This window comes from Solanum verrucosum, unplaced genomic scaffold (genome assembly GCF_900185275.1).
Source record: "Solanum verrucosum unplaced genomic scaffold, falcon-dt-bn FXZP01000159.1, whole genome shotgun sequence".
In the NCBI taxonomy this organism is placed as follows: Eukaryota; Viridiplantae; Streptophyta; class Magnoliopsida; order Solanales; family Solanaceae; genus Solanum; species Solanum verrucosum.
The window spans coordinates 1,698,015-1,713,241 of NW_026020705.1; the positions used below are offsets into that span (position 1 = coordinate 1,698,015).

The window sequence follows — 15,227 nt, forward strand, 5'->3', positions numbered from 1 at the left end:
ATGTCTGATGTTCAACTTCTTCTTTCTCTATCCTGTTTTGTGTGTAGGACCCTATTGTCACCCCAATCCGTTCATTATTGACGCCTCACCCAATGAAGGAACTTTGAATAAAGGTACAAAACTATGTGTTCTTGATGCATTCTCATTTGATTACCTTGTGAGTCGAGATACACTTTACCAGAGTTGTACTCGTTTTATAATGCAATCAATAGATGATTAAGCAGTTTGTCATGTTTTAACTATTAAAAGAAAGAGGAGAAACAAATGGATGGTGGCAGTTGGGGGACGGGGGGTTTTAAAAAATATCGGGATCTGGTTTTTTTGATGGAGACAATCAGGTCCTTCCCTTTTCTATGCAACGTGATCATTTTTGTTTGTTTTGCTTGACCTACGTGTTCCGTCCACATAATAATGGTGGTGGGAGTTTTGTGCTTTAATGGTGAAAATTGGTTTGAAGATGTTTAAAACAATAGATATTTCCATCACGGCTTGTCTCTTTGTTTGGTATACCTGATATAGAGTTCATGCTAGTAATATCTTTACTTGGTATCTCAAGATCTTCTTGGTGCCAAACTAATTATGATCCTCTATAGCTAAATATGGCAATCGAAAAGTAGAAAGTTGACTTGCAGATGGTTTAGCTCAAGTAAGAGATATGGCTGTCTGGCATGTTGACTTCATAATCGCTGTTTTAACTTTCAGAATTGCTATTTTTCAGCACTTATGACTTTGTAGTGCATGGAACATAAAAGAATCTAAAGAATGAAGTTATTCTCAGGATGTTTAATTTTCGTATGAAGTGATGAATGATTTTATTTTCTGGTAATATTTTTATTCAGGGATCATATCTGCATCATAAAGAAATCAAGGCTGCACAGGGGATAAATATTAATGCTCAGGTAACGTCATTTGCTTGTTAATGTGTGTTCTTCATTTCTTTCTGCTTTATGGTATGCATTTTTTGTCACGCTTAGAGGGGGGGGTTGAAAACTGGTCCAGGGGCATGCACGTTGACTGGTTTGTTTTGGATAAAAACGATGTCTGTGATTTTGAACTGAATATGTACTGTTTACTCGCTCATCATTACTTATGTCTTCAATTTGAGAGATGCACTTTCCTTTACATCCAACTCATCTTCGATGACTGTGACGAGTACATTGCATTATTTGTGCGACATCTCCATTCAATTCATCCTTAGGAAGAAAGCATTTCTTAATTGTCTATTGTAGTCCAGGCAGCTTATCTTGGAGTTCTTTTGTCCATAATCTTGTCATGGGATACCGAGGTTCCCCGATATGATTTCTTACTTGAGATTGAGGGCTCTTTGGATCCGATCAGGGAGGTAAGGGAATTGTGCTGGATATTTGTCACAATCTTGAATTCTTGCTTACTTTTGAAGCAACTTTATAGGGATTCGTTGGATGCTTTGTAAATTGCACTAAATTGGTAGGTGGATCATGGATGGAGCCCCTTCCCTTTCTGCTGGGTTTCTTTTTCCCGTGAAAAAGTTATCCTGGTTCGGGCAGAGATTGCCTTTATTTTTCATTATTGTCCTGGATGTTCATTTTTTCTATGTTGAATCTTTGAAAATATGTCTGATAAATGATGATATACTAATTTCTTGATTTTGACAAAGGTCAGCTTTTCTTGTGTCTGATTTGTTAGTCGAGTGAAATTTGACATTGAAGTGCCACTAAATAGGAACTCTTGTTGATTTTGTTTTTTTGCCTTCTTGTTGTGTTTTGATAAGTTTTTGTCTTGATTCATGATGCCATCATTTTCCACCACGGTACTTTGTTATTGCTGTACATTCGCGCGGTGAGGAATAACCCCCTTCTGTCCCTCTGTTTTTCATTTTGTACAGGGGCTTCAGTATGCAATTGCTGGCACTAGTTTATATGTTGTGGGGCCTGATGATGATGTTGAGCACATCAAAGAAGCAGCTATGGAAGATATGAGGTCGGTGATGAGCAGGATTGATAGAAGTGGGGAGGGAGTTTATGTTCAAGCTTCTACGCTTGGATCATTGGAGCTTTGCTGGAGTTCTTGAAGACTGACGAAGTAAGAATACCTGTCAGTGGAATTGGAATAGTCCCTGTGCACAAAAAAGATGTCATGAAAGCTAGTGTCATGCTTGAGAAGAAGAAAGAGTTTGCAACAATCTTGGCCTTTGACGTGAAAGTGACACAAGAAGCTCAAGAACTTGCAGATGAGGCTGGTGTCAAAATTTTTATTGCTGATGTTAAATATCACCTATTCGATCAGTTTAAGGCCTATATTGATAATCTCAAGGAAGAAAAAAAGAAGGAAGTTGCCGAGGAAGCAGTCTTTCCCTGTTCTCTCAAGATTGTACCTAATCATGTCTACAACAAGAAGGATCCAATTGTCGTAGGAGTTGATGTTCTTGAGGGCATTGCCAGGGTATTAACTATTCCTTCTTTATGTCGTGATTCATGGAATCTGTTCACCAAACACACAAAAAAAAAACACATCCTAATGGTCCTTTTATACCTTGATTTTGTATGTCAAAACTATGGGTTTTCACTTTATTTTGGCTAAGAGATCTTTAAGTTTAAGGGGACTGCCAAATTTTCTTCTATGTTGTCAGTGCTTTTGAATACTAGTGCTAATGTTGCCATTTTCTTAATTCTCTCTCTCCCCTTCCACCCTTTTTAATAGGATGCAATACTGTTCTCCCACACACCTGTATTTCATTTCTTTGTTGGCGGTAGTAGTGCTCTTTGATCAATCTTCATTTGTAGTGTTCTAGTCCATGTTGTGATGAGCTTAATTTGAATAGGTCGGGACTCCAATATGTATTCCACAGAGGGAATTCATTGATATTGGTCGGATTGCGTCCATCGAGAACAACCATAGGCCTGTTGACTCTGCCAAGAAAGGGCAGAGGGTGTCCATTAAGGTATGAAGTTGGTTAATGATATCTATCTGCAATTCCCTTGTTTTTACAATGTGGTAATGTTTGAGATACTTGTCTAGCATCAGGAGTTGTAAGCAAATTGACTTGGATATTTTCTTCTATGCATATGACGACTCAGAAGCTGGGTCTAACTGTGAGGAGAAACAGAAGATGTTTGGCAGGCATTTTGAGATGGAAGATGAGCTTGTTAGCAAAGTCTCGAGAAGATCCATTGGCATTCTCAAGGCCAATTTCCGGGTATGTAAAAATAGCTTTCTGGTGCACCTCCCTTTCACACAGGCAGGCACTTTAGAACCTTGCTCCCCTTTCTCTGGGGCTAATGTTCAGATTTACTTGATGAAATTCTACAGAATGAATTGTCTATTGAAGATTGGAGGCTAGTTAAAACATTGAAGAACTTATTCAAGATACAGTGAGACTTTGTTGCAAACCTTTCAAGTAGCTGCTGCCTTGGCTTTTTGTGGCACTGTTCATTGTGGCAAGAAACAGTGTTTTTGTTGGGACTCTTAATCATAAAGGATGGAAATGCGTATGTATCGGTGGCAGTTGCAATTTCCTTCCTTCAGTTGGTTCTGTGTACAGTTCTTTTAGTAGTGAAGTGGTAAAAAGAGCAGAATTTTGGTAGTGTTAGACTGTTGGTCAATCTCAGAGATGAGTGTTGTACAGGGGTGGCAACAATTCTGTACAATTCTTTTTGATGTGCTTGTGAGTATTTCGAACAACTGCGAGTTAATGGCCTGCTATTGCTTTCCTAATAAATTTCTTTTAATTTTCTCAGAATTGTAACTATTCCTATTACAAGTACGTATTGCAGCACCTAGAAACAGTGACAGAAATATATGGCACCACTTTATTAGCACAACTGAAAACAATGAGGGTATTCCTCAAGTTCAAATTACAAGCATTTCATAGTTGGCCACTTGGCAATGCTTGGGCAGGAGATCCATCTATTGATTCAGCCTATTTTGACCTGCCAATTGCCACTCCTAATTCATATTTTCCATTACGAAAAGCACGTCTATTAGTTCCACCAAATTGCAAGTTTGAAGGATTATTCAAAAAGATACAAGCATTAGAGATTGAAGTTTATTCTTTATTGTAGAGAGTAGAATTCTTTTAACAGTGATTTTCAACATCACATATTTATTGAATGTGGAGGGTGCTTCTCTTATTAAAAATAGTAACAAAAATCCTAAAGTAAAGCATCATTTGATGTAGAATGGGATATCAAGCTTACAGATTTTTCTGCTAATAAATAAAGTCGCAAATGATTGTTCAATTACCAAACAGTAATAATCACCAATCTATTGTGTTACTCTTGACTTAAAATGTGTATCCAAGTAAGATATGGCAAAAGCAGCATGGAGGGCTGCTCCTATGGGAAGAACTTCTTCATCAATGGTGAAGTACGGGGAGTGCAAACCTTTAACAGAAGATGAGGTTGTTTTATTTTGTGTCCCAATGAAAAAGAATGCAGTTGCCAATAGAACCCCAAGTCCTCTGCAGCCATCAAAGCTGGGGAATGTATTGCCAAACAAGATTTCTCCAACTCTTTTACTATGATCATAGATAGTGGGATCATTTATAGTTGGTGGATATGGTCTCATTTCTTCCATGAAATCGACAGTGGCAGAACACTCATGTACTCCTGATTGAGTCTCAATGATCTGTCAGTACTCAGTAGCAAGCATTTCTGGTGACAATAACGTTTAGTTATAGCAAACAATACTAGAAAACTGTTTTATGGTAACCAATGTGGAAAATTCTGAAAAGGTAAAGCACTAGTTTTACATATATATGTTGACACTTGTATGCCTGATATTTCAGATGAACTTATCAAAGCGCCAGAACTTGAGGAGGGACATAGTCCGTAGACAATTTTAACGGTACCTCTTTGATCCTCTACGAATATCCCTCTAATGTCATGAACCGGAAGGTGCCACCAAACCTTACACTTTCGGGGATTACATTACCGGCTTGACCACCATCTACAAATGCAACAGTGAGCACCTGCATGTATAACAAATCAACAGGAATCTTTAGATCCTTCTACTTGAATTTAGGATTCTGGACAAAAAAGAAAATTATATTTTAACTGTTTGGAAAAATGACAAATACCCTCGGCTCTTAAGGATCAGTTTCTCGAGAAACAAGTTGCTGGAGTGCAAGAACTGCCATAGAAACAGTCCCTTGTGTTATGTGGTGTTGCTGCATGGCCGCCTTTCCCTTGCATTATTACAGTAAACCTGCTAGAGCCAGCCATAATAGGACCAGGTTTTGAACCAATAGTGCCAACAGGCATAAATGGCCAGACATGCAAGCCAAACATTGCTTGAAATCCATCTAAAGCACCTTCTTCTAACATATACAAGGCACCAGCATATCCTTCTTCTGCAGGTTGGAAGACAAGCTTAATTGTGCCCTTCGTATAACCCGAATCAGTGTTGAGAATTTAAGATATCATGTTTAATTCATCAGAAATAATAATATTTCTCCTACCTTTAACTTGTCCCTTCTGTTCTGAATCAGTCTAGCTGCTCCAAGTAACATGAACATCGTGGCCACAAGCATGCATTTTTCCATCGATCTTGCTTTTGCACTCCCAATCTACCAATTCCTTCAAAGTTACACTTCAAATCAGTTAGTCTAGTCATTGTAGAGGAACTCTTTCTTTTAGAACAGACAGTTGACGATGCACTGCTTGAGCAAATATGAAAATAGGAGCGACTTTTATGGTCATTCTTTTTCCATTTTCCCATCAATGATGGTGTGGGTTATAGGAGAGAATAGTGTGAATGCTCACCAAACTATGCCAGTTATATTCAGAAACATGTATTCAACTCTCAAATTTGCACTTCCTCTCAATCTCCCCTTCTGAATCTGTCTCTGGTTACCAGCTAGTGAAAGAAATCACTGATTTGATTGTAACCTGACATGTTAAACCAATATGTTCTATTATCCTCGCACGTAAGTATGAAATAACTGATAAATAGTGTATTTGTGGCGGAATCTTCAAATGAAAGCTAAGTCAAGCATCATACAAATGTCCTAAAATATCTTGAATAAGAAAGACAAATCCACAATGTCAACATCTTAGCAGCTCGACACTGAGGAAGTGGCTTCGAAATGAGGGAGGTGAGAACAACAAAACATATGAATAAGATAGTAAATGAAGCCAAAAGGATGAACTATTGGTAATTTCAAGCAGCAGAAGGTATACAGCATCAGACACATACTTGATGTAACTGGTACAGTAGTTTGGTCTCCACCATGAAGAATAAGTGTAACCTTCTTTAAGGTCTAACTTTTAGGGGTAGACTCGATCTGTTGTTTGAGGCATAACGTTTTAAAACTGTTTAACCTTAGAAATTTAAGTTGAGTTCAATTCCATATTCTAACTGCAGAATGACTGATTTCTCTCTTACGTAGCACCACAAGGAGACTGATTTCTCCCTCTTCAATCACTACATAGCGTATACAGGCTGAATTACAACACTACTTTTTCTATAAAGCACAGCTGGATACACATCATTAACCCCCCAAGTTTGTGCAGTGTTAATAAAACTCATCACTCTTAAAGTCTTTTCTTGAGTGACAAAACTATCGAAAGTCCACTTTCAATATCCTAAGAAACTAATTCTGACTTGTGAGAGATCAGAGATGTTTCACCTAAACAATCCTTATCAAAAAAATTTCGCCATTTAGAATTTCAAAATAATCTTTATTGCAGAAACAAAGGTAGTATAAAAAAATTAAGCCCTTATTTCAACAAAGCAATTACTAAATCAATGCAATCATCTAACAAATAACCAATCATTGGATGGTGATTTGACTTCCTTTCTTTTGGAGCCGAGGCAGAGGCGTATCCAGGATTTTGAGATGATGGGTTGCTATTATAAGAAGGTCGATCTATGATATATATATTAGATCGGTTCGACGTTTAGATTTTTCCTACTGAAAATCATTAAAATTTTAAAATTATAGGTCTAAAATTAATTCATTAATTAAAATGCAACAAGTGCTACCAATTACCACTTAGAGAAGTGTTATCTAATTTTAGAAAGAAAAATAAAATAAGATAAAAATAAAATTCAAATTTCTAACCTCGCGGAGAGAGGTGCACCTAGTCATAATTGCATTATGTAATACTACGAGTGTGGGTTCACACATCTATATTTCAAATTTTTTTAAAAATATAACACTACTATATATTCTCTCGGGAGGGGACCATGGGTTCACGTGAACCCGATGATCCCCCTTAAATACGCCTCTGAACCGAGGGAGGGTTCTCATAGCCCACATATGGGATTATAGTGAGTATGTTGTTGGATGGTAATTTGACTGCCACAATATGGTAAAAAGATTAATCATTTCATTGTTTTTGAGATTCAACATAACTACAAGACTGACGGGTCAAAAGCACATCTCTCAATTTTTGAGCTTCATACTTAAACTATCAGGGTAGGGCTGTGAGTTTTCTCACCAAATGTTTATGGAAACACACTTGAACTATAAGTTGTTAGCTTTTCCTAGCATGACAAATCAGTGTTGTAAAAAGCGCAGAAAAGCGCGCTTAGAGCGAGAAGCGAGGCGACATTGAAAAGGCGCTCGCTTCTACCGTAGAAGCGAGAAGCGCAAGAAAAGCAAAAGCGTAAAAACGCGCACTTAATTTGAAAAAGCGCTAATTAGGGTTTCTTTTTTAAAACTGTAAGTTTTTTTAAAAAAAAAATTTCTGAAATCCTTATGCGACTTAATATACCTCTTTCACGACTTCAAATTTCTTTTTTGGACTGCTGCGAGACTAAGAAGCTGCGACTGCTGCTGTAAGTTCTCTTCTTCTTTGCGACTGCTCTGCGATTTTTTTTCTATTTTTGGTTACTGCCAGGCTGCCATTGCTGTAAGTTCTCTTCTTCTTCTTCTTCTTCTTCTCTTCTTCTCTGCGAGGCTGCTGCGACTGATCTGCTACTGTGATTTAATTATGTTTTTGATTTTTTGCTTTATATGTTTTGACTTATGAGTATTATTGACTATCTATTTACTTTTAAATTAAGAATATATTACCTCTATTCAGTTATTTAATTTTTTTTTATTTTTATACTAAATATCACTTTACTTAAAAAAAAGCGCGCGGTTCGCTTCTCGCTTCTCGCTTCTGTGAAGCGAGCCCTCGTCGCTTTTTTCCGCTTCTTGCTTCCCAAAACACTGTAACAAATAAGATTTACATAATAGTTGTCACCCCCAACCTAACAAACAATAAGCCTAAGTTTTAGGTAATGGAGGCAAAAAGCAAGAACAAATTATGAAGAAGCAAGATATAAACCAAAGTTGAGCAATGGTTCCCACCACACCAGTTTTAGCCACCCAAGTGAATCCAACTCATTTCGGATAAATTGACTCGTTTGGTATTCTTGAAAAGACAATTCCGGGTACTCATGGATTCATCCGTCTCAACCAATCCAAGAACTCAGGATTCCATAAGCTCCCGAGTTAGTAACTCAGTTTCAGATCCCAAATTAGTATATCTATATCTACAGCCCATGAATTGTACGGAAAACTAGTGGATAGAAAAGACAATATGAGTGTCAATTTTATGCAAAATGAACCCATATCTGTAAACAAGAGAATGAAGTAATCAGGCTTATTGCTCTTGATTTATCTATATTTCAAGTATGATGTAATAGTTGAGTGAGATGTCTTGATCTTTGAATTTATATTTATTTTGCTCATTGATAATTATTGTACAAGTGAGAATCCATATACAAAAAGATTGTCAAGAACCAGGTCCTTAAAAGATCGAATCTCTTTCTCTGTAGAACTGGAGATGGTTTGAAGAAGATGTGCACTAGAAAATCTTAGATAATTGTAACCTTAATTCAGTTCAGACTGGAGATCAAGACAAGTTTTTTTCTTTTTTATAAATTATGCACATCAAATTAGGTTGAAAATAAGGAGAAAGATGAAGCGAGTCACGAAGCAAATCAAGTTAAACTAGGATTCACGTACTCCTGTAAATACAACACGTCAAAAGCCTTCAAGTTTAACCACACCCAAAGAGAAATTTCATTCGAGAGGCACCCATTACAACAAATAACACATTTCTATCATGCTTTATTTGTATTGTTCTTGAATTGTACTAGTTCGATTCTTGTTGTTCTAATTACATTTTTTCGTTGATTGAAAAAAATGTTGTTTTGTATTTGTTGAAGAGCAGAGAGCAGAGTTATGTCACGACTTATGGAATTTAGATCGCCTAATACACAATTTCTTTTTATTCCCCTCTCTCTCCACCCTACCTCATTATAAGAATAAATGGTATTTTTATTTATCCTCCAACCCACGTAATTAAATTTTTATTTATCTACTAATTAATAATGCTCAGTCATTTGAACAAGCTTGACTTATTTGAAATTGATTTTGAATTGACTATACTAAACTGGGCAAAACCACACAAAATTACTTGACTTGGGCCAATTTCTTAAATTTTCCGATTTTTTTTTCAAAATGTCAATATTTTGACATTTAATAGGATTCCTTAGCCATACTTTCAATATTTATTAAAAATGTCAATATTTTAGTTTGTTATGTATATAATTTATATATTTTTTATTTATTTGATTTGCAAGAATACAATTATTTGATAACAGAAAAGAGAAAATTAGGAAAGAGAATATTTTATAAAAGGAACATATTACTTAAAATTCTCATAAGTTAGAATTTCAAAGCACCCGTCCCCCTTTTTCATAAGATTTCAAAAATCAATTTTTAACATTCCATTGATAATATTCAATCTCTGAAGTGAATTCGATTCAATTGCGGGTTTTTTTTATTGGGAAGAAAAATTTGAATGAAACAATTAAAATTTCGTTGACAAACAACTTGGGAGGAAGAATTCCCAACGGAAACTTCGATATAATTAGTGTTCTCCAAAATCGGAACTTTCACTTTTATTATGTTTTCATCATAATTGTATACCAATAACTTTTGAATTTTATGTGCTCAATTTACCATTCAAATTAAAATTGGTACTTTACTTTCATGGTGAAAACTAAAAATTGTATCCAGTGATCAAAATTGTATTACATGACAGCCAAATATATTTTTCTTTTATTTGTATATTGTATTACAAAAATATTAATGATTGTATCCCAATATAATCTAATCATTACATATGAATATGATTTATAAAAGGATAAAGATTTTGAAGAAAAAAAATAGCATACATAGTGGAAATAATACAATTTGTTGAGGAAGGATACAATATTCTAAAAAAAAATACAAATTGATTGTGAAAGAAATAGGGATACAAGACTCTAAAAAAAATAGCATATATAGTGGAAATAATCCAATTCGTTGAAGGATCATAAAAATAATACAAATTGACTTGAAAGAAATATGATACATCTATGGTTAAGAAATACAAATCTATTTGACATACCTATTGAAATGACTACAAACTAAAAAAAAAAATACAATGTTCTTAATAAAAATAAAATTGCTCAGTAAAAGAAAAATAATTGAAAAACAAAAATTAATATGAATACAATTCTGGTATGAATACAATTTTTCTCTTTTTTTTCTTCATCAGCTATGTCCCTTTTTCCCATTTTTTGTTCACCAAACCCAATTCGAATCCGTATTCACTTGTGCATTAGTAAAACTCTGTTTCGTAATCCAAAAAAAATTATAATTACCTAGGAAAAAAAAATTATAATTACCTAGGAAAATTAAATAATTAAATTACAATCGAAAAACACACTAATAATAAAAAGGAATACAATATGAAAAATGATAGAGAAAAATGATTTATTAGATTTGAACAATATGTATAAAATGTTGAAAATCTTTTGAATGAATTCTGAAATTTCTTAGAGCAATTGATGAATTTCGATTTAAACAAGACAAGGTTTAAGTTACTTGATGAGAGGGAATAAGGGGAAAAAATCGTGTGAGAGAGAAAGAATAGAATGTGAATAAAAAAATTAGACTCAAACTCATACGACACTGACCCAACCACAAGAGCATCCATCAAATCAAACTCATATATCTTGAAATCCTCCACTTGTAAACCTAACCCCTTCAAGTCAGAAATAACTTGAAGATATGGAGGATTGATATCTTTGTCAGCGACAGAAGCTGCTAATGGAGAAATCGAACAATAATCGCAAGAATAAAGATGGCCAAGAAATAACAACAATTGGATGATCTCAAATCCATTGATAAAAACTTGAAAATTCTAAGAGCAACTGGAAGATGAGATTTGATTCTTTAGAAAAAAGTGAAGATAATTGAAATTTCTCAAATCTCAAGTAACGCTTAAGAGATGGAGTCTTCTTCTTCACGTTTCTTTTTTTTTAACTGGTAATGAGGTCAAAAAGTGGGTCCAATTTGAGAAAAAAAGGAAGGTAAATAAATTATATTCGGATACATTATATTTGTTAAAATATTGACAAATTTACATTTTTAATAATTATTTTAAAGTGTAGATATTTTTAATAATTATATTCGGAATTTTGACTAGTTTGCTAATTTTCCCTAAAATGAAGTCCAGTTGAAATTATAAGACCCATTCACATTTGAGTTCGGAACTGAAAGGGTAAAAAATTCCAAAAGGGCAATAAAATCGATTTTAGAACCAAAAGGGAAACTTTGTAATTGTTAATTTAACGTTGTTTGAATTAGGGCGAGAGCCGCAAGGCGTGAATTTTTCTGCGCCTTGCAAGGCGCATGGTGGCATGCGCGTGGCTCTGACGGCATGCGCCCTGTATGGTGCAGGAAATCAGCGCCTTCCTGTAAATTAAAAAAAATAAAAATTCATTATGATTAAAAAATAATAATTTATCGAACTTTTTGTTGAGGGTTATAAGAGACAAATTGTAGCCAGAGGAACTAAATACATATGTTAGTGGTTCTTGTTAAATAATCGCTGCAACTATGAAGAAGAAATATACTCTCTCTCTGTCTCAATTTATATGACACTTTTCATTTTTCGAGAGTTAAACAGTTTAAGTTTCACCGGGAATTTGCACATGGAATTTTTAATTTTTTTGAAATAAAATTTATATATTTGTAAACTACATAAAAGTACTATAAGTCACAATTATTGATAGTTCAAAATATTTAAAAGATCTATGAAAAATTTACGGTCAAATATTGACTTGTTTGAATCTCGAAATCTGAAAAGTGCCACATAAAATGGGACGGAGGGAGTAATAGATTGCTACCTATACAACCCTATACATTACTCAGTTAACAAAATTAAAGTACAAATTATTTAAAAGCACAGTGATTACATAATACTATAAAAGTTAAAGAGTATGAATAGGTAGATGGTAACTTGCACTTTGGGCAACCCAACCAACAAGCATGGCATGGCATGGCATGCCAATCCTCGAATCTATTCAGATGAAGTGTGCTCAGGTAACCAAGCACAAGTGGATTTTGCTTGATCATCCCAGAATAATATAACTTTCAGCCAAATATATTATCGCTAGCTGCTATAGCATATGAATTCAGGAAGTATAACAAATGACCTAATGTCTTTATAATCTACAAGTTTGAACTTTGAAGATCAACGATAAGAGTTCAGATATTCAATTTGCTAACAACTTCCAAGCTCCTACGACTCCTTGTCCCTTGCCAGAATAACTTACTTGGTTTCAGTTAGCTGGATCGATATTCAAACATAAGTCATCTAAAAGCTATTTTAGAATCTTTGGACTCATTCTCAAAAGGGAGACCCATTGTCTCTTATAACCCTCAACAAAAAGTTCAATAATTTTTTTTATTTTTTAAAAATTTAATCAGAATGATTTTTTTTTTTTAATTTGCAGGAAGGCCCTGAATTTCCTGCGCCTTACAAGGCACATACTGTCAGAGCCTTACAAGGCGCATGCCGCCCGGATCCGGAGATCCCTATTCTCGAACTCGAGTAATCGGTTATATTCCGGTGGAGAGGGACAATTGTGGAGTGTGGTCTTTACTTCTGCCCAATTCTCCCCCCTCTCTTTAGAAAGCAGAAAAGAGCTATTTTCATTTTCCAGCATATTAATCCTATTTCGGAGCGACCTTGTGGCTCTCGCCCTAATTCAAACGACGTTAAATTAACAGTTACAAAGTTGCCCTTTTGATTCTAAAATCGATTTTGTTGCCCTTTTGAAAATTTTGACAAATTATTTTACCTTTTTGGCTCCGAACTCTTTATTTTTCTACGTTATGTGGAAGGTGTAAATGGATTCAAAAGTAACTAGCTAATAGGGTCCACTCAATGATTATTTAAAGTGTCATTTACGTTTCATCAGAGGCAAATTCAGAATTTGAAAATGACGGGTGTACTACTAAATATTAAATCAAGCTAGTTAAATCATATTACGTAATACCTCTTTGTGCAATGACTTTATCAAAACGTAAAACTAAAAAATTAATGTACTAACGTATGAATATCAATTAATATGTGTGCACCATGAGGTCGTGTGTTCGAAACCAGTCTGTCTCGTGCTTTTGTCCAAAAATTTTAAGCTTATGTTAGGATCGATCCATAGAAGGAGGTCAACATGCAATATATATTATTCAACATAACATCACTATTTATTTCACACACTAGCTTGAACTAGCCAATATTGTCAATTATTCATCACAAAAGCGAGTCATGCGCGGGTATATATATATATATATATAATTTTATTGCTTGAGAAGGTGACCGTCTATCTCTTTGATAACATCAAAGAAAAAACCCAAAAGAGTGATAGGCTCTGGGATATCTTCACTTTTTTCTCGTACTCAAATGCTAATGTAGTCCAATGTTGTTCACTCGATGTGATAACAATGAAGGAATTATATAACTCTAACACATTTCCTTCAATCACTTTCCAAATAATCAATTTCGTATGAGGGTCGATGGCTTCTATCACTTGCTTAGCAAACTTTTCTTCTCCATCTATAATCATTAAATTAAAAAAAAAAAAAACACAAATGATGTTACTGATTAAAATGTGAAAATCCTCATTAAAAGATCTAAACATGCACAAAATAATATCTTCAACTAATTTATTTATTTTTTCTTGTTTTTCATTTCCATTTTTCATATTTTGGAGAATATAGGGTTAGCAGGACATGTTATAAATCTGGTAATATTGTGTTTGGTATGAAAGAAGTACTCTTTCATGAAAAAAAGGCATTTTTGCAAAATATTTTTAGTGTTTGATTAGCGGGAAAATCATATATTAATATACACTAATATATTAAAAAATCACAGAATATTTCAATTTATGGAACTTTTGAATGTTAAATATTACTCTAATAAAGTAAAATAAAGTAAAAATTAAAATAGCTTGAATTAAAGAAATGACTTCTGCGCCAACAAGTGAAAGAATTTATTTGTTTCTTCTGCTTTTTGGATGCAAAATGTTATATTTGGAATATATTTATGGTAACCAGTCGCCTAAAACAACTTTTACAAAAAAAAAAAAAAAAAGAATCATGAAAAATGACTTCCGTTATACAAAAATGCACCTAAATATAGAAAATTGATGAAAGGAAATACTATTAGGAAAAAGGAATCGGAGAAATATGTGTTACCCTCGTTATATCTCCAGCTAACAATTGAACCAACTTTTATAATTTCACCTTCATGAATTTCAAAACGGTTGATCTTACTAGGGCTTATGTTGGCTATATGATGAGTATTGGTGTGGAAAATATTATGAATCAAATGTCCTCCACACTTCACCTCTGTTGAAACAATCAACTTGCCTTTCAGACCCATAGTTTCTTCTCCTTGGAATCACAATAAGTTGTTGAAAGAAAAAGTGGTAAGGAAATGTCTAGAACTTGTAGCTTTAAATAGATTTTTATTTGCTATGAAATTCTAGCTAGTTGTCCAATCTCCTTAATTAAATTTTTTGGGGAGGTCAGATTTCATATACCTCTCGTTATGTATTTTGTTATTGGTCTATATTTTTCTATAGTAGATTTTATTTAATTCATTGCTACATTATTCTTTTTCATTATTTTATTATTGTAGCACTCGTAGACATGTAAGATTTACTTTATTTTGGTTTCAATCCATGCACTTTATCTTGTGGTAACCTAATCAACGATTCTTTAGACGAAATTATAGAACTATAACAATTATGGTATTATATGTACTATATCTTAAGCTAACCTAATTAACAAATTGAGGAATTTTAGTAGTCCAATTTTGAACTAACATTTTGTTGGTAAGGGTTTGATTTTTCATTTTGTAATCTCCTCCCCTATTTTCCTTCCCCACAATTTAAAACAAAACAGAAAA

The 15,227-nt window shown here is 34.1% G+C and overlaps 1 protein-coding gene and 2 pseudogenes across 1 annotated transcript; 1 reads left to right on the forward strand and 2 right to left on the reverse strand.

Moving 5' to 3' along the window:
• LOC125812434 (eukaryotic translation initiation factor 5B-like) overlaps nt 1–3,401 on the forward strand; it is an 8,295-nt pseudogene extending 4,894 nt beyond the window's left edge.
• An 841-nt stretch (nt 3,402–4,242) lies between these two features.
• Nucleotides 4,243–8,588, reverse strand: LOC125812435 (IAA-amino acid hydrolase ILR1-like 7; annotated as a pseudogene).
• A 5,050-nt stretch (nt 8,589–13,638) lies between these two features.
• Nucleotides 13,639–14,699, reverse strand: LOC125812407 (MLP-like protein 34). The gene is made up of 2 exons (XM_049491904.1): nt 14,513–14,699; nt 13,639–13,871 (listed from the first exon to the last, which is right to left on the reverse strand). The coding sequence occupies exons 1-2, from the start codon at nt 14,697–14,699 to the stop codon at nt 13,639–13,641; spliced, it is 420 nt and encodes a 139-aa protein (XP_049347861.1).
• Nucleotides 14,700–15,227: the final 528 nt, after the last annotated feature.